This window comes from Lingula anatina, chromosome 3 (genome assembly GCF_051362555.1).
Source record: "Lingula anatina isolate TDL-2025a chromosome 3, LinAna3.0, whole genome shotgun sequence".
In the NCBI taxonomy this organism is placed as follows: domain Eukaryota; kingdom Metazoa; phylum Brachiopoda; class Lingulata; order Lingulida; family Lingulidae; genus Lingula; species Lingula anatina.
Window position 1 is genome coordinate 5,852,111 of NC_141769.1, and position 24,245 is coordinate 5,876,355.

At 40.2% G+C, this 24,245-nt stretch overlaps 3 protein-coding genes across 4 annotated transcripts; 1 reads left to right on the top strand and 2 right to left on the bottom strand.

Moving 5' to 3' along the window:
• Positions 1–202: 202 nt before the first annotated feature.
• Positions 203–3,403, bottom strand: LOC106177517 (uncharacterized). Of its 2 annotated transcripts, none has more exons than XM_013560314.2 (5): positions 2,938–3,403; positions 2,237–2,437; positions 1,889–1,999; positions 1,428–1,514; positions 203–1,102 (listed from the first exon to the last, which is right to left on the bottom strand). In XM_013560314.2, exons 1-5 carry the CDS (start codon positions 3,320–3,322, stop codon positions 495–497), a joined length of 1,392 nt encoding a protein of 463 aa, XP_013415768.2. In that variant the 5' UTR covers positions 3,323–3,403; the 3' UTR covers positions 203–494. The 2 variants fall into 2 exon arrangements, with proteins under 2 accessions (XP_013415768.2, XP_013415767.2); XM_013560313.2 differs by having other exon boundaries at positions 2,201–2,437; positions 2,938–3,402.
• Positions 3,404–4,911: 1,508 nt separating this feature from the next.
• On the bottom strand, positions 4,912–10,544 carry LOC106177481 (uncharacterized). Its single transcript, XM_013560268.2, has 3 exons — positions 10,045–10,544; positions 5,776–5,979; positions 4,912–5,499 (listed from the first exon to the last, which is right to left on the bottom strand). Exons 1-3 carry the CDS (start codon positions 10,442–10,444, stop codon positions 5,417–5,419), a joined length of 687 nt encoding a protein of 228 aa, XP_013415722.2. The 5' UTR covers positions 10,445–10,544; the 3' UTR covers positions 4,912–5,416.
• Positions 10,545–11,018: 474 nt separating this feature from the next.
• On the top strand, positions 11,019–16,194 carry LOC106177480 (transforming growth factor-beta-induced protein ig-h3). The gene is made up of 6 exons (XM_013560267.2): positions 11,019–11,765; positions 12,270–12,484; positions 13,032–13,221; positions 13,604–13,707; positions 13,872–13,986; positions 14,934–16,194. The coding sequence occupies exons 1-6, from the start codon at positions 11,462–11,464 to the stop codon at positions 15,077–15,079; spliced, it is 1,074 nt and encodes a 357-aa protein (XP_013415721.2). The 5' UTR covers positions 11,019–11,461; the 3' UTR covers positions 15,080–16,194.
• The last annotated feature ends 8,051 nt before the right edge of the window (positions 16,195–24,245 follow it).

The window sequence follows — 24,245 nt, forward strand, 5'->3', positions numbered from 1 at the left end:
GAAAACGAGCAGTGCTTGTGCTTGCATGGTTTTTAAACGTGTTAAAACACGTGTTATTCAAATCCAGAAAAGTAAACCCATGGCCTGGTAGATGAGGCACACTGTGAAATAGCACTCTACAAAGGTTAACCTATACAAAAGGCCAGAAAAAGTAGCCTCTTGGACTGAAAATTATTTGAAACTACAAGTCGAACAAGATGACTGAAAAACTGGAGAAAATTATTTAATCTTTCAATATATATATCAAATGATTACAAAAAAGGAAAGAGCAAACTATCGAAGGAAAGTGTGGATAATTTTAGTGTCCTCGTGAAATTAATAAACTATCAGTATTTGACAGTCATAAATCTAGCACGAAGACCCATGCATTAGCATTCCTATTGTCGTCTTTTGATATTGAATGAATTCATAAAAAAGAAACGTACATGTAAATAAGAATTATAAATCTTCAGCATGATATTTTTAGCACAAATCAAAAGATAGTAAGTCTTAGATCAACCCAAGATGCCCTTTATGATAACAAAGCTATCCGGCGATTTATTAGCAGGTTTGACAGGAATTTTTCTCTTATCAATTTCACCTGACTGACCCTCGGACGGATTTTGAGGTTGCTGTGGTTGATTGGACGCAATTGGTTGCTTGGGTTGCTCCGGATTGGTTGCGGTTCTATGTTCGGGCAACCCCGGCTTGTCTGGCTGTCCGGGAACAACCGGCTTTTCTGGCTGCTCGGGAGCAATCGGTTTTCCTGGCTGTTCGGGAGCAATCGGTTTTTCTGGCTGTCCAGGAGCAACCGGCTTTTCTGGCTGTCCAGGAGCAACCGGCTTTTCTGGCTGTCCGGGAGCAACCGGCTTTTCTGGCTGTCCGGGAGCAACCGGCTTTTCTGGCTGTTCGGGAGCAACCGGCTTTTCTGGCTGTTCGGGCAACCCTGGCTTGTTTGGCTGTCCGGGAGCAGTCGGCATTTCATGCCCAGGGTCGGCAGGTTTTGTAGGCTTTCTGGGCGTCTTCGGCTGCAGGTTGTGTTGCCAACCTATCACTGGAATATCCCTAACCCTGGCAAATATTCCCAGACCGACGCTGACAGGTTTCCTTTCTTTTGCTTTTTCTGTAAAAGTTTGAAGAAATTAGCACAAAATGAAAGCATTCCAGTTTTGAAAATCAACGCCCTTCTGCCGACTTGAAAATAAATTATGACGTATGCATAACACTCAAATGTCGCAAATACTTATATTACTTTTTTTTCATAATTATATGGACAGATTAATAAAAAAAAGTTATAGCAAGTGCCACTTAAGGCTTTTAATGACTTTGCAAATACAGTAGTTAGCGTAAATAAAAGCCGGTAAGAATACAAACTAACTTAACTAGATCACGGAGAATTTATGGCGTTACCATCTACAAATGTTTTGCAGATTTATTATATTTAATACCTGGAACAAATTGTCCCGTTTCCTTTGTTCTTTGCGGTTTCTCTGCTGGTAAATCATTGGGTGACGCATTGGGTGGAATATCATGACCTATTGTAATAAAACAAAAATGAATACATATGAAGATATATAACTGAAATGTTAATGAAACGAAGCCACGGTGGCCCTGATGTGGTCTTTATTGTAGCTTATAAGTTGAGCAGGTTCATATAGCTGTGTTTTAAACTTAAAACAACAGTCGTTAATCATTGTTTGCTAAAACATCTATGCTGTTACCAAGTCCAAGTCTAGTTTTATGCCATTTCTTAAGTTTGGTACAAATGTACTGGTACACTCATTCAGAAAAGGAACCCTCACTTTGAAAATACAACCCACACATCGTCAAAGTCAAAAGTAATTTTATTAATGAGATCAATTTCTTGTTTTAAAAGTTTATCTGAAATATCTATGTAAATAATAAGTACCTGGTTCCGGGTGCTGGCCCCTGTTGGCTTCTTTTGGGGGCGGAGCTAATTCGTTCAACCGTCCAATGGTTATGACGGGGCTGCGTACAGTACCCGGTGCAAGGGCTTTAACTAGGGGTAAACAACGCAAAAAATTTTACGGAAATCGTCTATATGCAGTAACTTATCTACAAAACGTCGGTTTAGATATACGTCACACATGTATACACTTCAATTTTACGATTTCTCAGACAGTCAGAACAACTTACTTACACAATTAGAGAGCTAAAAAAACTCTGTAAACATTAATTTCACTACAGTACATGTACCAACCAGGACCATAAGTTGCACCGTGTAAACGCGCCTCGCCTGACACAGCACACGTGTCCCTGGGGACACAGCCTACTACGCCCTCTCTCGCAGGGGAGCATACCGACCCCCAAGGACAAGTAAGGACCGCAGGAGTGAGGCCTTGTTCCTGATAACCCAGGGGGCACACAGAATAAGCAGCAGACTCACAGGGTGTGGCACAGGACATCCCGACTCCCACGTCGGAGCAGCTGTCGGCAACTGAAACCATAAGTTCAAGTCAAGGTCACAGAGTCTGTATTTCTCGTGCCTGGGTCCAGCTTAGTCGGCTGAACTCGGATAGCCTACTACCTGACGACAGCTTATATGTGACGTCAGTATTTGGGCGTTTTATGAACGATTGGACCACAATAAAAGAAGTTTACATTAATAAATGTGCTATTGTTACCACTTAAAACTTTTTACCAATTTACTCCAAGTTTAGGTTCAAAAATCGAAAGCAAAAAGAAACAGGTAAGGGACCTTCCTATGTATTTTGCAAAGCACAGCTCAAGCTGCTGGGATCCAAAACTAAGTCGTTTTTATGGAACTGGCTTTAGTCCGTTTCACAGAGTGAGGAATATTAGGCCTACCCACTTCAGAGGAGGTTTGAAGAAAAATGATGAAAAAAAACAGGCCAACCGATTACATGCCGTATAAATACAATGTATGGACGCAGGGGAAGACGCATTTTACTGATGTGATAATTAAGAATTACTTGCCTTTGATTCCGTTCCCAATGAGGTAGTTGAGTGATCTCGCGTTCGGGAATAGAGCTGACCGTGCCGCGTACATCACCATGGCCAACGCAATGACAACCAAACACAGAATCAGCATCGCACAGCAAGCACCAACATTGTTCCTCGGCCATCTTCCTCTCTTCTCACCGAGTCCAGCACTGGCGTTCTTCTCCGTGTCTACTCGGACTTTGAGGCATTTTTGACTGCGAGAGGCTGAGGGCGCCGTGCAAGTACAGGTGCCGGGCTGGCAGGTGCACAAACGCGCTGCAGATTTGATGAGATTTTGCTCCTGAGCCTTCGAAAGGATTTCTGCCAACTCGCCAGTGCGTACTACACCACTTTTTGAATCTATAAGATAGTACGCCATTTTCGCCTTGACACGATTTCGTGCGTTGAACAACTCCTCGCCGGAACCTCGGGCGTTGTGCGAGGACTGAAGGGTCACCAACATTTATATGTCTCACTCTGAAGTAGTGCGACTGCTCAGCATGAGTACATTTGTACATCTCACTGGGCGTTCCGGAATACCTCGATCGCTTTGTCTTCTGAGTTCATCTCCCACTTCACCCCCTTTCTCTCTCCATCTCTCCCCCCTCCCCTCTTTTGGGACCGTTGCCTGCCATGGGACCCACATAGTCAGTGGCGGATTTAGAGGGGGATCAGGGGAGGCCCTGACCCTCCCTTCGATTTCTGAAAAAATTACACTTATATTCCCCTTTTGGAATTAGTATTTTGACTAGCTGATTTATAGTCCTAAACCGTACTAAATGGCACCGTTCGCCCTCAAAAATACCAGTCGAGGGGCGGAGGTCGGCTTTGCATCCGCGGGCCCCCTTCAAATAATCCTGGATCCGCCCCTGATAGTTCCCCTTGGTTTGGTATTTCTGATCAATTTTTTGGTGTTACTTCCCAACCATTGACTGAGGCTCTTTGTGGATATAAACATTGCCTTCTGTTTGCTCTGTTCTTCTTCTTCTATTTTGCCTGTGATTTCCAAATATTCTAGATCACCTTTTTGAATAGGGTACAAGAATAGCTAGCATAAAACGGGACACGAGGACAATTTTACTATAACGGATGGAAAAGTAGCTGTTTTGTCTCCTTGTTATTGTTAATTATTTGAGAAGAATGAGACGAGGCTATTTTATGGGTTCACGGGCACCCCCCTCCCCCGACTCGCCATTACCTCTCAGTATTTGGTACAGGTTGCTATCAAAATATTGACGTACACAAAAGAATACAAAAGTATTAAAAAGTTGCTGTTGCGGCCGTTTTAATGTACTTGAAGGGTTTTGTAACGGTTCACAGGGAGGTTGGTGGTCTTTCAAACCGAATGCCTTGAAATAAAACTTGAGGTTGCAGTAAATGGCATCGACATATTTGATATAAAATTGGAAGTTGGAATTTAGCTATAGCACGTACTACAAGGTTTAGCCAGCTCTTGGATGAAAAAACAGCTAATTTCCAAATAAAAAACAAAGGCGTGTGAATGGTTCTTTATTGTTTATTTTTTACATTGTTTATTATGTAATGTAAATATAACAAACGTGTAACCATTACGATCTCTGTAATCAGAAGTTTTCAACAAAGATTCACATTTGGAAAAATAATTTAAAAGTCATGATAGGTTTTTGAGAACAACTTTCTCGTCATTTCTATTCTACAAGTGGTATTCCTTCCGCGAACTATTATTGGTTAGAAGCGTATAGACAACTGTTCGACGTCCTTTTTAATTGTCGAAGGAAACTGTGGTAATGGAGACTCGTTTTTTTAAAGTATTTTTATTTACTGGTCGCCCCAAAGGCCAAATTTACTTTATATAATGCCCCCCTCCTTTTTGAAAGCGATTTATTCTTGCTCATCACGGTGAGACCCGCTTTTACTTACACTGACCGTTGATTCCCTTTAAATCCATTAAATATTTAAAGACAAAAAATAAACAAGACAAAATAACCATTTTGCTTATATAACAAATTTATCACATAACAAGGTGTATACATACACGTGGGAAAACAACAACAACAAAATACTGTCAAGTTCTTAAATGTGAGAAAATTGTAGATATATGTATGTTCATCACGAGGCTAGTTTTCCTATTCTGGAGTGTGCAACTCACTTATTTACTTTAATTATCAATCATTTAGTTATTCTCATGCCAAAACCCAAGTACGGTAAGTCCAGTAGAGGTCGAAGACGAAATAGTTTTATATACAATTTTGAAATATACCGGCCTAAGTAAAAATTGAAGTTGAGTTGAGAGCTTACTGCGAGTTGAAAGAAGCGTCTGGCGTCTATAGAAATCCAGCCGTACACTCACCAATATGATGCCTATTAATATGCAGATATACTACAAAGTGTTTCTTGTCGATTCGACGATTTAATTAATCAAGCAATATTAACTGCTCATTCTTGTCCCGTCCCATAGCTAAGGTCGACTGTCTTTGGCCATCGCTCCTACTTTTTATGGGCTGTTGGGTTTTCCTTTCCGTTCCTGGTCAACATCCACACGGTTAAGGAACGGGGCAGCTGCAGGTGCACCGCCATCTATGGTAATGTGAAGTTAATGAAACAGTTATTCACATAAATGTCAGTTAATGTACGGCAATTAAGACAGCAACAGAATGGAACTGAGAAATTTAGAAAAATAATGTTCAAGTAGACATCTTTGTAATTTGCTACATAAACGAACATAGAAACGTTTGTCCCTTTTTAGTTTCAGTTTTCATCACATTCTATTCCGAAGCAGCAATATAATAAAACGGTTTTACATTTAAAATCATATAAAAGCTTCGATACGAATAACAAGCTTAAGTTACATACCCGTATTATAGCAGGCGCCTTTATCCACGCACCCAACTACGCCCTCTTTAGGGGCGGAGCAAACAGTTCCTCGGGGACATCGGAGAATGGCGGGGGGCAGTCCATTTTCCTGGTAACCTTGGGGACATACTGAATAGACGGGAGATTGACAGTTGGCTGGACAAAACATCCCTGCTCCTAAGTCGGCGCAGCTGACGATATCGACTGAAATAAATAAATACCAACATATAGTTTTTAAAATTAAAATACATTATATCACCATTTTACAATTCTTCGAACAGTCTTCAACCAGGTTTGCGCCTATCCTATTGTCATTTTGTGTGCAATAACTCAACTGCTTTCTTAGATTTCTGGGGCCGTATTCTCAAAACTTTGTAACTTACAACAATTTTTAACTATTTACGTGAATTTGTATCTTTGACTTACACGGTATTCTCAAAACTCTTGTAAGTCTCGGACTTACAAACTCTTGTAACTTTTCACGTAACTTTCCGGAAGTGACGTTTGGTCCATGAATAACCCGCATCGACGTATTTTACTGCCGTGTTTTGCGGCGATAAAACGCTTATCTATACATAAAACTATCTTGAAATGTATTGAGAATTATTCAGAAAGACGTTTTTTTATATTTTCTTACAAGTTTTCGTCGGAAAATCCACTCGTTTTGAATGTGCTTCCTCCGACATGCGAGCTCAGAAATCGGACTTGGCTCCTCTTGTGGGATTCCCCAGCTGGGATTCCCCAAGTTTACCGTTAGCAAAAAGCGCTTTATTTCATTAAATTTACAATGAAAACGTGTGTGAATTTTTCCTACAGTAAGTAGCTTATAATAAACACTCACCACATTGTTCAAATTTGATACTTGCTTGGATTTCATGCTGTCTTAGGATACCAAAGCCATACAAATAAGTTCACACAATTCCTCTCTATATCTATGCCATTCAGTTAGATATAAAAATGTAATTTTTATTTTAATATATAGACGTTGTTATTAAATATGAGTGAGTATATTTGATTTCTACTCACGTTTGCTCTGATTTTTTTAAGATGAAAAATTAATAAATGATATTTTCATGTTAAGCCACAAATAATAACAAAAATTAATTCACACAAATAAGTTGGCCCAATATTTCAAAAATGACATTCAATTTAATATGAACATTTTATTTTTAAATAAAATTGATAATTGTGATTAATTAATGGGTGTTAGTATAAAAGTGAAAATATTTTTTCAGTACACCTTTGTTGTTACCATAAAGAGTGAGTATTTTTTAATGTCAGTATGAAATGCACATTGTACTGGTACAAATGAACATGTACCTACAGGTTGGCTAGTATAAGCAGTAAAAAAATGATAATAAAGGATTTTGTTAATAAATAAAAAAACATAATAATAATAATAATAATAATAATAATAATAATAATAATAATACATTAGGTTAATGATTACTCAGTCACATTTTCAATAATTTCAGGTATTTTTTGTTTCATATCATATCTACTAATTTACACTCACTGAATACTAAAAACATTTTTTCCTTCTGGATTTTTTCACCAACAGTTGTCATATGAGATGTAAATTCTTTTCAAGTGCCCATGTTCTTGTTTTATTTCACTGCAGCTGAGACTTACAAAAACTTGACAAAGATTCATGTAGTGTGTGTGTATAAAATGTGTGTGGGTGACACAGTATACATTCATGAAATATGAAACTGTTGCTGGGTACACCCAAAATTATTTCATTTTAGGTGTATTCAATCATTTTGAACCTTGAAAAGTGCTTGAATTTAGTTTTTAACCTGGATGCATAAAGGCAGTAATTCACAGGAAGGGGAGACATTCCTTTTTGGACATTATTTAATTTCTATTTTTTAATGTTTCATCACCACTGTGTATAAAATTTAATTTAAATGATATATTACTTCCTCTTTTCTTTGTTATAGAAACTTATGAGTGACTTTACATTGCCCTCATTTGCATTAAAAGAGTCATTGAAAAGCAATTGAATTAGTCTCAAAATTCTTATTAAATCCTTGAATTTGTTATTAGTGTTCATGTATGAACCTTGACATTGCACACTTTAATCATAGAAAGTTACACAAACATCCATGATAACTCACAAAAAATTTAAATAAAAAGTGAAAGGCAATGATTATCCCTAAAACTGACTTAAGAAAAAAAAAAAAGAAAAGAAAATCTGTTTTGTGACTAAAAAGTACAAGCCACGGTTAAAATATATTTCATTGCGAATTATAAGATGTTTCTATTTGTTTACTCAAATTAAACAAACCAGTTTCCTGAAAATAGAAGGAAATTCACTGTACAGTGCATGCAATTTTAGTTTCAGCCATAACAATTGTGATAAGAAATACAAAATACTTCTTTATCCAAAACAAAACCCAAAATAATTCCTTATGAGCAATATATGATGGAAAGAGACATAATCTTGTTTGTGGGTGAATGTATGTGTGAGTGCATCATAAAGGAGAAAATACAGAAAAAAATGATATGCATTTAAACTTTCAGTTATTATTACTGTTATTATTTATGATGAAATAAAAAATCATTTTATATTAATTATTATTGTAACAAGACTAAACATTTGTATTCTATGAGGAACTTAAATAATGAAATATACTTATTTCTTTGGCAAGGTTATTTTTTTTTATTTTAATTAAAATTATGGTATATACTGGTTTTATTTTCCCTTATCTTAACACTGCAGCAAGTAGATGGGACTATGCAGGGATTATATTTTGCAGTATGAATCAATTTCAAAATGAAACAGTAGCAAGAACACAGCTATAATTGTTATGATCAAAGTGCAACCTAAGCAAGTGTCAGTTTACTCTAAATTAGAACTTACTCTGTAACTTTGTAATAAGTACAATGTTATGTAAGGAAAGCCATAAGTGGAATACTATCAAAAATGCCAATATTTACAATCTTTTACTAACTCACACATTACTAGTAAGTCTTTTTTGGTATTTAAAACAGTTTAAGTCATTTGTTTTTTTCCATCAGTGATGATTACCTCATTATTTGAACTGGATATCCTTTATTTAAATGGATAAACCAAGCCTTTTAAATTAGTTAAAATATTGTTTAAATATCTAAAATCATTCGAAAGTAGATGATAAGACATTATAATCATCACTGAATGCTCCCAATTACTTATTATTTAAAAAAAACCTACAAAATAATGTTAATGAAACTTATGCATATTTTTAAATGCAGTCATCAGCTGATCGAGGTCACCACGTCGCCGAAAGGGGGTCAACATTTGCAACATTTTTTTCTATATGTTTCAAATCATTTGGCAGGCTCTCGATACTTTTTGATACATGTTGTACAGCATATCATTTTAAAGCATTTGAAACGGACTTTTTAGTGATATAGAAGACATATATTTTCTCTGCCACATGTATGGAATAGAGGCATAAGTAACCAAGTCAAAGAATCGACAATAAAAATGGCGATTTTCAGATACACCTTCACGACAAATTACCACAGGATATTTGTAAACAATATAATTACAGCAAACATTATACATCAGTTGAAAGCCAATTTTCTTCCGAACAAAACCACATCTATTAAACTTGGTGTTTTGGTATAATTTTGATTTAAACACTGACTAAATATGTATCTTCATCCTAAAAAAGTCGGAAGATTCAAAATCTGAAATTCAGCCGCGGATCAATTTATTAATTTTGAGTAACAACTTAAGTGCTTTATATCGCCAAAAAGCTTATTAACTTGGCTTTCTCACAACACTTGTAGTTATTTCACGTGCTTTAAAAAATGTTAGTTTTCGTTTTAATTTAAAAATTCGGACACCCTGCCAAACTTCCAATGTTGCCATTACGCGATCGACAGAAACGTATTATTCTCAACTAAATCATTGATTTTAGGCAACTAACCTGAAAAATCCGAAAGGTTAACCTTTCTCGCCTATAATAATAGATCCATGGTTTAATAATTTTACTTGCTGTCAAAAATATCCAACAATAAACACGAGCATAAAATTTCAGCAGACAACACTCTCTCCCCGACTTTTCACCAAATGCGCATGCGTACAACTTTTTGTAGCGACTTACAACAGGTCGGAGGCAGTTGTAAATTTACGTGCATATTTACAAGAGTTTGTAACTTACAAACCTTCGAGAATACCAACTTACAAGAACGATCGGACTTACGTGAAAAGTTACAAGAATTTGTAAGTTACAACCTTTCGAGAATACGGCCCCAGGTAAAGAGTACAATGCCTACCTTGAGCGCCGTATTCCACGTTTTCGTTATAACAACTGTACGTCATGTACGTCACTGTCATGATAAGCGGTAGCAGCAGCAGAGTAACAGTATACGTGTAGCACGACTTGAGAAAACCACCCTCAAAGACACGTCTACAGCACCCCTTCCTGTTATTCTTGTTTGGCTTGATTTTCAGTTTCAGAGGCCCTTGATTCGCCAGGTCTGCACACCCAACGTCGCCTTCAATAGGGTAGCACTCGCTGTCGGTCTTTGGCGTGGAGTTTTCGACGATGCCAGTCATGTTGTCCCAATCTGTTCCCGTGGTCCCCCGGTGACTTGGTCTGTGGTCTTGGCGTGGCTGCGGTGAAATGAGCGCCGTGTGCCGTATATATACCGGACGATAGTGATAACTTGTCATCCAGGTCTTGAGACTTGTCACGCAGATTTTGAACACGAGGAACCGGGCACACCCATCCGCCCAAGCCTCCTGTGTAAAGCCTGTAGTAGCGCTGCGTAAGGTTCCTACTATTCAAAATCTCCATGATAAGTCGTCACCTGCGTCAGGCATAAATACTGTGCGCCTGTAAAAAGGTCTGATTTCCATGCGTACATTAAACAAATGCAAAATGCTAACGCAAGTAAATTAATCATTAAACTACAGTACGTTGTTTTAAAAGCATATCATATCAGCGTGTTAAACTATATTGTGCTTTTTCATTGGTAAATTGGAGGAAAATGCAATTAACAGAATAGATAATTTAAAATAGATAAGAATAAAACGCACTAACAATACAAATTTAACTCATAAGGGATCTAAATGTTGGAAGTTCAGTAAGGGCTGTTTGCTACTTTATTCCTTGCCCAGAGAGAAAGAGAGAAGGTGAGAGGACCGGACTGAGATTCTGCTGCGCAGTTCAAGCCCGAAACGATTTCACGAAAACTAATCCAATCAAGTAGGGCATCCTCTAGTTCAGGTCAGTTTTATTGTAAGTACGGTTCTTATAAGAAGGCTTGACATGTGTTCTCCATACAGAAAAGAGATATTAGACCCGAACATACAGTGTTCAGGCTATCTAGATTAATTGAAAAAAACCTCTGAAGTTTCCTCAAGGAAGAAAAATTTTATACAGCTGGCCCATTGACCTGTTCCTATCGGAATAGATCTTACACACTGGATGTTTGTGATTACATCACAGCATAAATACTTTACTGTTATTCCAAGAACGGTAAAACTTGACCCTGAGGTTCAGTGGTAATGAGTTTCGTATTACCCAAACAATCCCAAGAGGCGACAAGGCAAATATAGCTGCTGCAGAACTTGTAACATATAGGGCTATGATATCTAGGGTATTTAACTACACCCATATCCAGATATTCAGCTGGCATTTTTTCAGTTGTGAACGAGCATAATATCATAGGCTTCACTTGAAGGAATATGGACGCCAGGAAACGTTTCGTTAGATTCTGCATAATTATTCTCGCAGGCTACTTGAATCCGGGTCTTGGTCAAAGTCGGCTGTCTTATATCTGGTCACAGAACCTTTGGGGAAGAAGTCAGGAAGCTGGATGGCGACCTTCCCTGAGAGAATCGGGTATTTTCTTTCGCTACTACTGGCCCCTTTTCCTGCGTTTTAATCCACAGCCGAACTTGTTGGATCTCCTGGAACAGGTGAACGCCAGAGCTTTTCTCGAGTTGGTAGCCAGCTCCGGCGTCTCAGACACACTTGCGAAGACGGACGGTGAGTGAATTGTAACAAATGCCAAACATAAATTATAAGGTGAAACTTTTTAAGTGAACAAGTGCTTTCTACTTTTCTACTGCAATCGCAGCATTGTTCATTTGCAGTGGGAAGTTTCCAGTGCTTTTATCACATTTAACCGGAGTTAACCAAGTTTCATCTTTGAATTCATAGATGAATTACTTTCAAGTATCAAGGATGAATGTTTCAGTATCTTTATTTGTAAAATTATAAGTTTTGAGTTATTAAGATTAATAAATCTTCCTGTTTTTCTTTATTTTTCCACTTTTAAAGATGTTGATCACACTATAAAATCCAATTCTGGATTGAATCAACTAATTCAATTTGCGTTTAGACTGAAAGGGAGTAATCTGATTGATCCGCTTTCTAACGCTTGGGAAAATGGCTTACAGCGTATTTCAACGCATTGCCTTGCGCGCGCCTGAATTGAGTAATATTTACGAGCACGATAATATGGTCTTAAATGATTTTGCTTGTTTCCAGGACCCCTTACAATATTCGCTCCCAGCAACGAAGCTTTTGCTCGGTTATCAAAGGAAGAGCTCACCGAACTCGTAACGAACAAGAACGCTGCGCGAGATCTCATAAGGTTCCATATGACTCCTGCGTTCGTGTTCTCGCAACTGTTCAAGAATAACTTACAGCTTCGTTCCCTTACGGGGGTTGACTTAAGGATCAATGTTTATCAAGGTGGAAAGGTTTGTATGAAAGAGCGGTAGATTTAGTCACTTTTTTCATTTGGCTTAAACATCTGGTAACGTTATTTTCAAGTGTCACGCAACCCAGTATATGCATTGTATTTGCCGTGATCGATCACAGGCGAATTAATGCAGTAGATGCTTAATTTCTCTTATTCCTTAGTAATGTCGCTTTTTCTGTGAGACAGCCGGTAGTTGGTAAGGTAAATAAAATCTTATATGACATTATCAACATTAGATACCTAATTCTGCCTAATTTTATTCTGGTAAGTAATTTGATTGAACTATTTGAATGAAAATCCTATGAAAAATATGTGATACATGTATGTAAGTATATGGTACATCGTTTATAACATTTTATATATAGGTGAAGAAATGCCGAAAGGGCGTCAAAGGGAGCCGCAGAAAAAAGGGACGAGAAGTTGCACCCCCATCCCAACCAAATTTACCTCAGAGTTTGCTTCGATTATTTGAGATTTACTGCGTCTGTTCAAATAATAAAATATTTCGTTCTTAACATGCAATTTTCATTCGAATATTTGAACAGGTTTTTACAGCATCTGGCGCAACACTGTCCAGCAAGAACCAATTAGCATCAAATGGCATTGTGCACGTGATTGATGACGTAATCTTACCTGTTCCCAGGGATACAGTTCTCCAAGCCGCTAGGGATCACCCTGATCTCACGAGACTCGCGGAGGAGTTCACATCTTTGAACTTGACAAGAGCCCTAGATGGTACGGCAATTTTGCTTATTTCCACAGAAACGTAATGAAAATAGTAAATAATGAAGTAATTGAATTGCTTGGTGTTCGTGTTGAAGCCAATGTATTTTATAAAAGAAGGGAGAAAATGGGCACCGTAAAATTCCAATTAACAACCAAAACAGTCCCTAATTATGCTTGAAATTTTATTGATCACGAAGCAATTTTAATATTTTTGTCTTCCTCTCCGTCATTTTTTTCTTCTTTGAATCCCCAATCTCTTCTTTTTGTTCATTTATGCAACCACCTTTCTCATAATGTTTTTTTTTTTTTTTTTCATTTTTTGAGAGACATTTTTTATGGCACGTAAGAATAGGTACTTTATCAAGCTGTATAGTTTCTTTAATTTCCTAAGGGCGTAGTCCAATCACAGTGTTCGCGCCGACGGATGCTGCATTTGAGAAAATTCCCAAGAGGATCCAAGACCGACTCCTTAAGAACATTCCTACAATGACACACGTAAGAACATCTTTTGGAAATAATCAGATTCCGTTGAAATAATTCATAAGACAATGAAGTAAAAGACAAAAAGAGCGAATTTTTTATCAAAATAAACCGCGTTTTGTTATCAATAAAATGTATACTCTATGCAAGACATCATTATTTATCTATTTATTCATCAGATTCTACAACAGCATATTGTACCCGGAGTCGTCTATAGAGCAGGGTTGACTAACGGAGATCCTGTTAAGACAGTGACAGGGGGAATTCATTTTATCACCAAAACGGATAAAAGTTGTAAGTAATCAAGTGTGTGAACTCAACCGTTGTAATGTACACACGGCGCCGTGTACTTTATAGTATAGGCCAGTAAAGTGAAGAAATTAATTCCATCGAAAAATTCTCGCAGGTAACAGTCGATATGTCAATGATCCAGAGACATATCGAAGAATATTTGGTGAAAAATTAACTCGTGACCCTGGTGTAGAGTCTGCGTGGGCCTACACCTTGTGCAAGTAGGCCCGCAAGCGAATTTATCCATGGCACTTTGTGAGAATAGAGTTCAGATTTGGCCCCAACAGTATCATTCCAAACAAAGTGGGTAACCAAAATCGGTTCTGTATGCCAGAAGGGAATTATTTGTCCTGAGATATAACAAAACGGATATGAAATGCGAAAACCACGCCAGCGTCAATGCCTCATGCGGCCAAAACTCAACAACAACACATCAACAGATTAATCTCAGTCTGATTATATACACCAACATCAGAGTATCATATTTGCGCTGTCAGAGATACAAGGAAAGATTAGAAATATTAACTAAGGCATGGACATAAGTGCTCATTTGCCAAAAGTTTACAAGCGAGAAAAATGTCGATTAACGTCGCTGGGCAGTGATCATAAAAGACACGTTAACGATGGTCATTAACGACGCTCCATGCATGGCGGATGGTCTTTTCAACCTACAGTACCATATCATGACATGAAAATACTGTAGGAATTTGATACTTGGTGTTATTTTTTTCCCTTAATTTTTGTTAATGGCGTAAGCCTACTTTATTGTATTGTTGCTGATTACCACGGCAACAATTTTTGAATATTTCAGTAACGATAGGAGAAACCACTGGTCATCACAGTACCAGTTATTATGCAATAATATGTATCCAAAGAAACAATTGCTGAACATTTCTTTAATGATAGAATGATCCACTGGTAACCATAGCAACAATTATTGTATATTTCAGTAATGATAGGAGGAGCTAACATCATACGCGCCGACATATCCACCAGGAATGGAGTGCTACACCTTATTGACAGGATTCTACTGCCAGACGACACAGAGTTTGAAACCAAAGCTGCTCTCCCGCCAGGCGTTCCCCTACCTCCATGAGAAAGTGCCAGGTTCAGGACCTTTTTTAAAAATTTAGATGTGATTTTTTTAAACTTTACGATAAACATTTGTAGGCGAGCTATAATTAAGGTTCCACAGCTCTTATGTCCAGCTGTCTTGGTCACAGTTTACCAGTGCCAGTTGCGTCTGCATTTCCTGTTGATTTTACATCATTTTCAGCGCAAAGGCTTTTTCCTCTTTATTTTCAATATCTGCATTATGCAATAATAAGGCAGCTTGACTAAGATAATATATGAACATAATTTATCTTCTAAAACATTAAATTTTCTTAAGAATACTTACAACTTAACTTTTTGTCAATTTTAAAATTGAGGTCGGACTGGATAAGTGCAAGATGTGAAATGTAAAAATAAATGCCCTTAATGATGCCCTGGGTCATCGCAAGCAAGTGTTTGATGTCAACAATAAAATTTGTGAAGAACGCAGAATCTGATACTGAGGGGTTATGTCATTAAGAGAGACAATATTACGAAAAGCGATAAGGAGGAAGAGGAACATCCATTAGCGTATTTTAATTAGAATTTGGACATGCAAATTTGGACACAGGTGTATCTTATCAGAAGGTGTGAAATGTAAGAGCAAGGTCTTTAATGTTAAACTGGAATTCGGCTGGAATTTTTATTGTAAAATGAAAGACACAAGTCACGTCAAACTGTTATATAACAAACTTTACTTTTCTTAGAAACTCCAGTACTTTCACGGAACTATAACGTGATGAAATTTACTAAATTGTGGCGTCATGCTTTTTTTTCTTTCCTTCCTGAGGCTTGTTGAAGTTGACTCAAAATACAAGGTGTGCGAGTAATTTTGATCAGATCAGAAAAAGAGTAGAATAACTTTGTTGGACGGATTGAATGTACATATAAAAATGTATCCGTCTGTTGTGAATGTATCCGTCTACTTTTAAAATTGTTACATGGCCAGAACCAGCCGACGTGCTTGATAGGTTAAATGAATTTGACACATTACATGTACCTGTATTAGGGACTTCACGTCCCTTTTTACTAAAATATTTTCAATTAAAATCAATTTCACAACATCGTCAGTATTAATTTTTTTTATAAATAAATGAAAAAAGCGCTTTTTTACCATTATGTATAAGTCAGTTTATCTACGTGTCTTCACTCAAATGCTGGTTTATGATATCAAATATCATTTAGATTAATATCGGTTCAGATGGACACGAATGGTATAAAACTATTTTATGAGTCACGGGAGGCATCAACTGCATCAAAATGCCGAGATTAATATAATCGGAAAAGTTGGCACAAAATCCTGGAAAATACGGGCTTCAAGCACAAAAATATACAAAAATTTGTTTCGCAACAAATGTGATACAGAAGAAACAAATGTACTTTTTTAATTTGAACAAATTTAGGGGGAAGAAAAATGAAATTATCCTAAACCGTTGTCCACTATTTCCTTCTGTACTCGTGACCCTAAAGGATTCAGCCGATAACCAACCTAAATTGTGTTACAAGCATTTCCCTTCGTTCAAGGTACCGTCACGGCCGGCAGAACGACCGCTGTTTAATTCGGGTTGTCGAGATGATATCATCGCTAGCTGCCAGCTTGAAAAACGCAACGGTGGAATATAATAACGCACCACCTAATCCACGATACATATCTCACCCGTTACGCCCGGTGCCGATACTCGATCTTTTGCCCCCCTTCATCGTTGAATTTTAAACAAGCACTTAGTGCTACATTGATATAATAATGGAATTTTCATGACACATTCATTGTTTACTACAACAGTCCATGCATTCTGTCATACGTCCATTGGCCGTGATTGAATGGCAACAGTGTACAAGAGTGGTATTAGTACTGGGCTAGAGTTTTGGATCCACGAACTGTATACGGTTAAAATGCGATGGTTTGTGAGACTATTGTTGTTATATTCCTTGGTGAGTCTGAGCCTAGGAGACCACGAGGCGGTCTCAGAATACGTTCCTACTACCGATGGCAGCACGTTCGACGGCTATGCGGATTACGCACCACCCGGCCTACCGAGTGGGCCTCCCACATTGCCAACGTCTCCGCAGGTGCCAGGATCTTCCGGGATACCAGAGGGTTATATGCTTGTATACGCTGATCCCAACAACCCTGGGTATTACACCCCTGCTGGATCAGGGGGCCCCACAGCGTACGTACCAGTAGGACAGAGTCCCAGTTATCCTGGGTATCCAGGGTATCCTCCACAAGTTCAAACTTCGCCAGTGGTAACAGTACCGCAAACCAATGGTTATCCCGCTGTTGTCCAACCAGGACAAACTCAAACAGTGTACGCGGCCCCGCAGGTCCCGGGGTACCCGGCTTATGTTCAGACGGGACAGGGCCCGCCAGTAGCAGTTGTGCCACAAACCCCTGGGTACCCAGCAGTTATCCAACCAGGACAGTCTCCGACTATATATGCAGCACCTCAAATTCCTGGCCATTCAGCAAATGTCCAACCGGGACAAACAGTTCCATTGGTCGCCGCCCCTCAAACTCCAGGCTACCCAGCCTACGTCCAACCGGGCCAAGCTCAGCCTGTGTACGCGGCCCCACAAACTTCGGGTTTTCCTGCCTATACACAAACGGGACAAACACCAGCAGTGTACGCTGCGCCACAAACTCCAGTATATGGCACACCTGCACAAAATCCGCCTGGATATCCCAACTATGGGCAACCAACGCAAAACACGCCAGTTTACGCGGCACCGCAGACACCAGGGTATGTTACATTAGTTCAACCGGGACAAACTCCGCAAGGTTATTCTGCGCAACAGAACCCTACTGCACAGGGACCTGTGTACGCACCCCAGGGTCCTGCCTACGTCCCTTCATATAACCCATCGCCACAGAATATACAGGGGCAGTACGCTACTCCCAACATCCAACTACCAAACCAGCAGCTCCTGGCACCCCAGGGACCATACCAAGGCCCCAGTAACGGTCAATACATCCCTCAGAATGCAGTACAGGGACAGGCGCAATACCAGCAGCTACCTGGACCCCAGGGACCGTACCAAAACCCTAATACCGGACTGTATGTGCCAGCAAATGGGGTACAGGGACCGCCTCAATACCAACAGCTTCCCGGCCCACAGGTAACGTATCAAAATCCAAACAACGGTCAGTATATAGCCCCCAACGGCATGCAAGGATCTCCGCAATACCAACAATATAACAGACCAAATGGGCAAGCCCCCTACCAAAATGGAAATAATGGACAATTTGGACCTCCTAATGGCATACAAGGTCCCGCTACGTTTCAAAATGGCCAATTTGGCCCTACAAACGGACTGAACGGACAACCCCCATACCAAAATGGAAATAATGGACAATATGGCCCTACAAATGGACTGAACGGGCAGGGTCCGTACCATAATGGAAATAACGGACAGTTTATTCCCTCTAATGGCATACAAGGTCCGACACCATACCAAAATGGTAACAGTGGACAATATATCCCTCCCAACGGTGTGAATGGACAGGTTCCAAATCAAAATGGAAACAATGGACAATTCGGCCCTCCCAACGGCATGAATGGAAAGGCTCCATATCAAAATGGAAACAATGGACAATATAGTCCTCCCAACGGTATAAATGGACAAGCTCCATATCAAAATGGAAACAATGGACAATATAGCCCTCCCAACGGCATGAATGGACAAGCTCCATATCAGAATGGAAATAATGGACAATACGGCCCTCCCAACGGCATGAATGGACAGGCTCCATATCAAAATGGAAATAATGGACAATATAGCCCTACCAACGGCATGAATGGACAGGATCCATATCAAAATGGCAATAATGGACAATACGGCCCTACCAACGGCATGAATGGACAGGCTCCATATCAAAATGGAAACAATGGACAATATAGCCCTCCCAACGGCATGAATGGACAGGCTCCATATCAAAATGGAAACAATGGACAATATAGCCCTCCCAACGGCATGAATGGACAGGCCTTATATCAGAATGGAAATAATGGACAATATAGCCCTACCAACGGCATGAATGGACAGGCTCCATATCAGAATGGAAATAATGGACAATATAGCCCTCCCAACGGCATGAATGGACAGGCTCCATATCAGAATGGAAATAATGGACAATATAGCCCTCCCAACGGCATGAATGGACAGGCTCCATATCAGAATGGAAATAATGGACAATATGGCCCTCCTAACGGCATGAATGGACAGGCTCCATATCAAAATGGAAATAATGGACAATATGTTCCTTCTAATGGTATACAAGGCCCCGCGCAATACCAAAATGGAAATAATGCACAGGGCCCATACCAAAATGGAAACAATGGACAGGGCCCATATCAAAATGGAAATTATGGACAGAGCCCATATCAAAATGGAAATAACGGTCAGTTTGGTCCTCCCAACGGTATAAATGGACAGATTCGGTATCAGAACGGTGATAATGGGCAATTTGGTCCGTCTAATGGTATACAAGGCCCACCTACATACCAACAAACAAGTAACGGCCAGCCGCCATACCAAAATGGAAATAACGGACAATTTGGCCCTACAAATGGCCAGCCTCCGTACCAAAATGGGAATAATGGGCCATATACACCTCCTAACATAGGTCCTCCTAATGGTGTACAAGGACCTGCACCGTACCAAAATCCGAATAATGGCCAGGCACTATACCAAAATGGCAATAACGGACAATTGGCCTCTTCTAATGGCTTAAATGGCCAAGCGCCTTACCAAAACGGCAATAACGGACAGTATGGGCAATCCAATGCTGGTCCTGGGCAGCCACCATACCAACAAGGCAGCAACGGTCCGGCGCCCTATCAAAATGGGAATTTCGATCAATCCCCTGCTAATATGAATCAAAATCCTTCCCAGAATGGAAACAATGGTCAATACGTGCCTCCTAATGGCGGACCAGGACAACCCCAGCCCCCATACCTCCCGGGAGCCAACATCCAAACTCCATACCAAAATGGCAACAACGGGGAGTATCCTCCATCTAACACCATGCAGGGTCCGTCTCAAAATCAACAGCCGGGTACTTATCCAGGGTCCTTTAGTGGGCTGTACAGTCAACCTAGGCCATTGCCCACAAATCAGGGAAGTCAGACTCAAGTTGCCTCGAATGAACCGACCCCTAATAACACGCAAAAAAACCAAGGTCCTCCTCAATACTATGATCCTCGGAGTCAGCAGAGCTATATCCCGAGCCCGAAGAGACAGTTTTATAACCCTGACACCGGACTACACTTTGATCCCGAGACAAGGGAATACTATACCAAGAATGTAGTTACAGTGTCATGATGTGGTCGTGGTCTTGAACCTTATTTCCCAAAGATATCACTTTATTTTTAATCCTGAATATTTAATGTTGTTGAGTTGTACATTCTAAACACGTGTACTAAAAGAGATTTGTATTGAATGCCAATTGGATTGTAGTTTTTATTTAAGTGAGATGTGTTATTTAATTTTAAACTATTCCTTATAGTGGAGCAGAAAGACCTGTATGTGATTTGTACGCAAAAAAATGCACAGTAAATTAAGCCCCATTTCTCATTAATTTTGGTGCAGGGGAAAAGGGGACACACACACACACTGTGTTCCGACGGTACTGTCCAACATTGCCAAGTGCACCTACTCCAAAACAGATTCCTCGCTATGCCCACCCCCTCACAGTTTGCTGACTCACATTCCCCCCGGTAGATTATTGCCAACGACCCTCTCTATCACGAGTTACTGACTACGGCGCCCTTCATCATCATAGATTACCGGCCACGCCCCTTCCAATGACAGACTGATTGCCATATCCCTCCTCATCACAAATCACTGGCTACGACCCTTGGCATCATAGATCAACGGCCACTCCCCTCCCTCTTACAGCTTGCTGGCTACGCTCTCCTTGTATAAAACAGACATTAGTTCTTAATTAACATAACATTAGTTAACATAAATGTAACTTGTAAGGTTTCATCTGCCTGTGTTATTTTCTTTAAAGATTCTAAATACATACATATATATAAAATACAAAAATCAAATTCCATTTTGATTAAGATTCTAGTTTTTCTGTTTTGATTGGATTATGATGCATGTCCTTGTTGACCTCTAGCAACTAGTCAGCTGACAGGAGTACATTTCATACCACGCTGAAATAGTCTAGGTTTCTCTACCTGTGCAAAGTGACCCCATGAACCGGGAACTTTAACAACACAGGTTACACATACACAATCTTAAACTGGTATTTGTGTCCTTTACACAGATAATTTTTAATAATTCCCATATACAGTACGAAATACAAGTTTTAAAAAAGTTTAAGATAAAAGACATGCTGGACACTGCAATTTTACAATCTATTAAGTTTTTGTCTGATTTAAAATGACAAATTACACGATTTGCATAAGTGTTAAGGCCAGTGCACATGGACACTGAGTGCATGACTGAATATTCAAAAGTTACAAAACCAAGTCCCCGCCGTGACTGTCGTCAGAATATAGCTGTTGCTTCTCCTAATTACGGTTTGCCTTGACTTAATGAGCCCCTCAGAGCTAGCGTCAACAGCCTAATAACAGTGTTTTTTGCACAAGTGAGCCACGTTCATCAGTAGTTTCCTGAATTGTCTTTTGGCATACCAGTGAATCCACAACATCAGCTGCTGCGCCTTACATGAAGGAGAATTTTATATCGCTTCCACCATGGCGTCCTGTGCTATACCAAAGTACCCTTTGAAGATATTTCCAATATTGTTTTACATTCTGTTCAGCAGTGCTTTTGGAATACCTACGACATTTGCCATTGGTAGTGTGGATGGACAGCCAATTATTAAACAAGCCCGGTCGAGCAACTCTTCACAGACTAGACTGGCAACCGGTGCCAATCAAAATACATATAACAAAGACCCCGGAGACATATTGCTGGGAATAGCAAACCATGTACCAACTCCACCGCCGGATGAAGACCCGGGTACCCCTGGTGAAGGGACTGACCCCAATCTGCCTGGATATGTACCTCCAAACCAATTCATTCCAGGTCTACCAGGGTATGCACCGACTGGACAGTACAATCCCATTCCCCCGGGGTACGTACCCATCGCATCAAACAATCAAAACCCATCGGGCTACTCACCTGTAGGACAATATAGTCCACCCGGACAATATACGCCACAGGGACAATTCAATCCTGCTCAACCGGGATCAAACACTGGACAAGGTGGGCCAAATGGACAGGACAATTTAAATGTAGGTCAAGGTGGGTCGGGCACAGAGCAAGATGGATCAAGTGCGGGACAAAATGGACAGCTGATAGGACCTAACGCCGTCCCACAGTATTTTAACCCCCAAGCGCCTCCCCTTGGGTCCCCAGGGAATGTGCCACAACAAGGACAGTACCCACCTCAAGGACAAGGGCCAAATACCCCGGGGTACATACCACCACAACAACAGCCAATACCACCGGGGCAGTTTGCACCGCCTCAGCAACAAGGTGAATATCAGCAATCAAACCCTGTCCAACTACCACCAGCTTTCCCTCCTCAGGGTCCTCCTCAGGGTCCATACCCGCCTCAGCAACAACCGCCACAGGGGCAGTACCTTCAACCACCAACAGCTGGCCAATACGGGCAACAGCCACCGCAAGGTCAGCCTCAACCACTACCACTCCCTCCAACACAGGGGCAAAATCTGCCTCCTCAACAACAACCTCAAGGTCAGCTTCAACCGCAACAACTTCCACCAACACAGGGGCAATATCTGCCTCCACAACAACAACCACCACAAGGACAGTACCAGCCTCAACCATCAGGTGGTCAATATCCACCTCCAGGCTACCAGAATACTCCAACACAACCTGCGCAATACAGCGGGGGCTATGGCGGCACTGATCCCTTCCAAGCAGGCGCTCAGGGCTATGCTAATCAGGGCCCTCAGGGGGCGCCACTTTATGGTGGCCAACCCACCCAAGGGACACCTGTATACGGGGGACAAAGACCGCAAACTGCACCTATATACGGAGTTCCAAATCAGAATGGACCACAAGGGCAAAACTATGTAAACCCTGCTTATAGCCAAGGGCCCATATATGGTCAGGGTTCACCATACGGTCAGGGGCCCAACAACATCCAAGGACAATATACCGCGAATCCTAGCCAGCTATTCCAAGGTCAGTTTGGAACAAATAATGCTCAGTTTGGTGGCGTAAGTGGCATTACTTTCACCGGGCAAATTACCGGGATTATTTCCAACGCTCAAAATGGTCAAACGTCCCTTCAGATATTTTTCCCTTCTTATTCGGGACCTCCGCCGCAGTTCTTTGACCCTAAGAGTAGGTTGTATTTCTCCCCTCACTCCGCCCGGCAGTATTATAACTCACAAACTGGGATTTATTATGATCCCGCTACCAAGGAATATTACAGAAGGCAAATTGTGTGACCAGCGACCAGATATACTATTGAACAAGTCCTGTTCCATATCTACATTTTACATGGGATGGCGAACTTTGCGTAGAAGATAATACAGGGCATTCCACTTTTTATTTTATTTACTCATAATGACAAAATGGATGAATAAGCAAAACACTTCTTTGTGCAGGGAAATATCCGATATTACTGGTTCGACTGTGCTGCCATCTTTTGGTTAAATGCGAAACGTATATATTGGAACCTTCATATTTTCATTCATAAATTATTTTTCCCCATGGAGTCCGATATTATAGGATGTCAGTGACGTCAGTTATTTTGAACGTCATTTACCTTAGTTTATCTTGAAAACATTCACTCATACAGTAGATATTGTAGCAGCTACAACTGAAGGATAATTAGCATGGATCACGCGTATTATTTAATTTACGTTTTCACTTTATTTACTGTAGATCAAGAAACACTGGCCCGTAGTGACTGGTTTTACCCCTTAACCAGCCAGGTTACCCAGCCTGAAAAACGATAAAGAACCTAGTTCAAATTATGATTTGGTTTTCGTATGGTTTTTCGAACAAAACGGCGCTTGTTTTGCCATCCCCGGCCCCCTGCGTCTATGACCGGATTGGAACATGTAGTACTTCAAAATGATCATGCTGTTTTTGGTTGAAATGTTTTTGTTTTCGTAGGTTGGCATATACAGTGTATAGATTATACTGTATAATCTACCTCGACTGTTATTGATAAA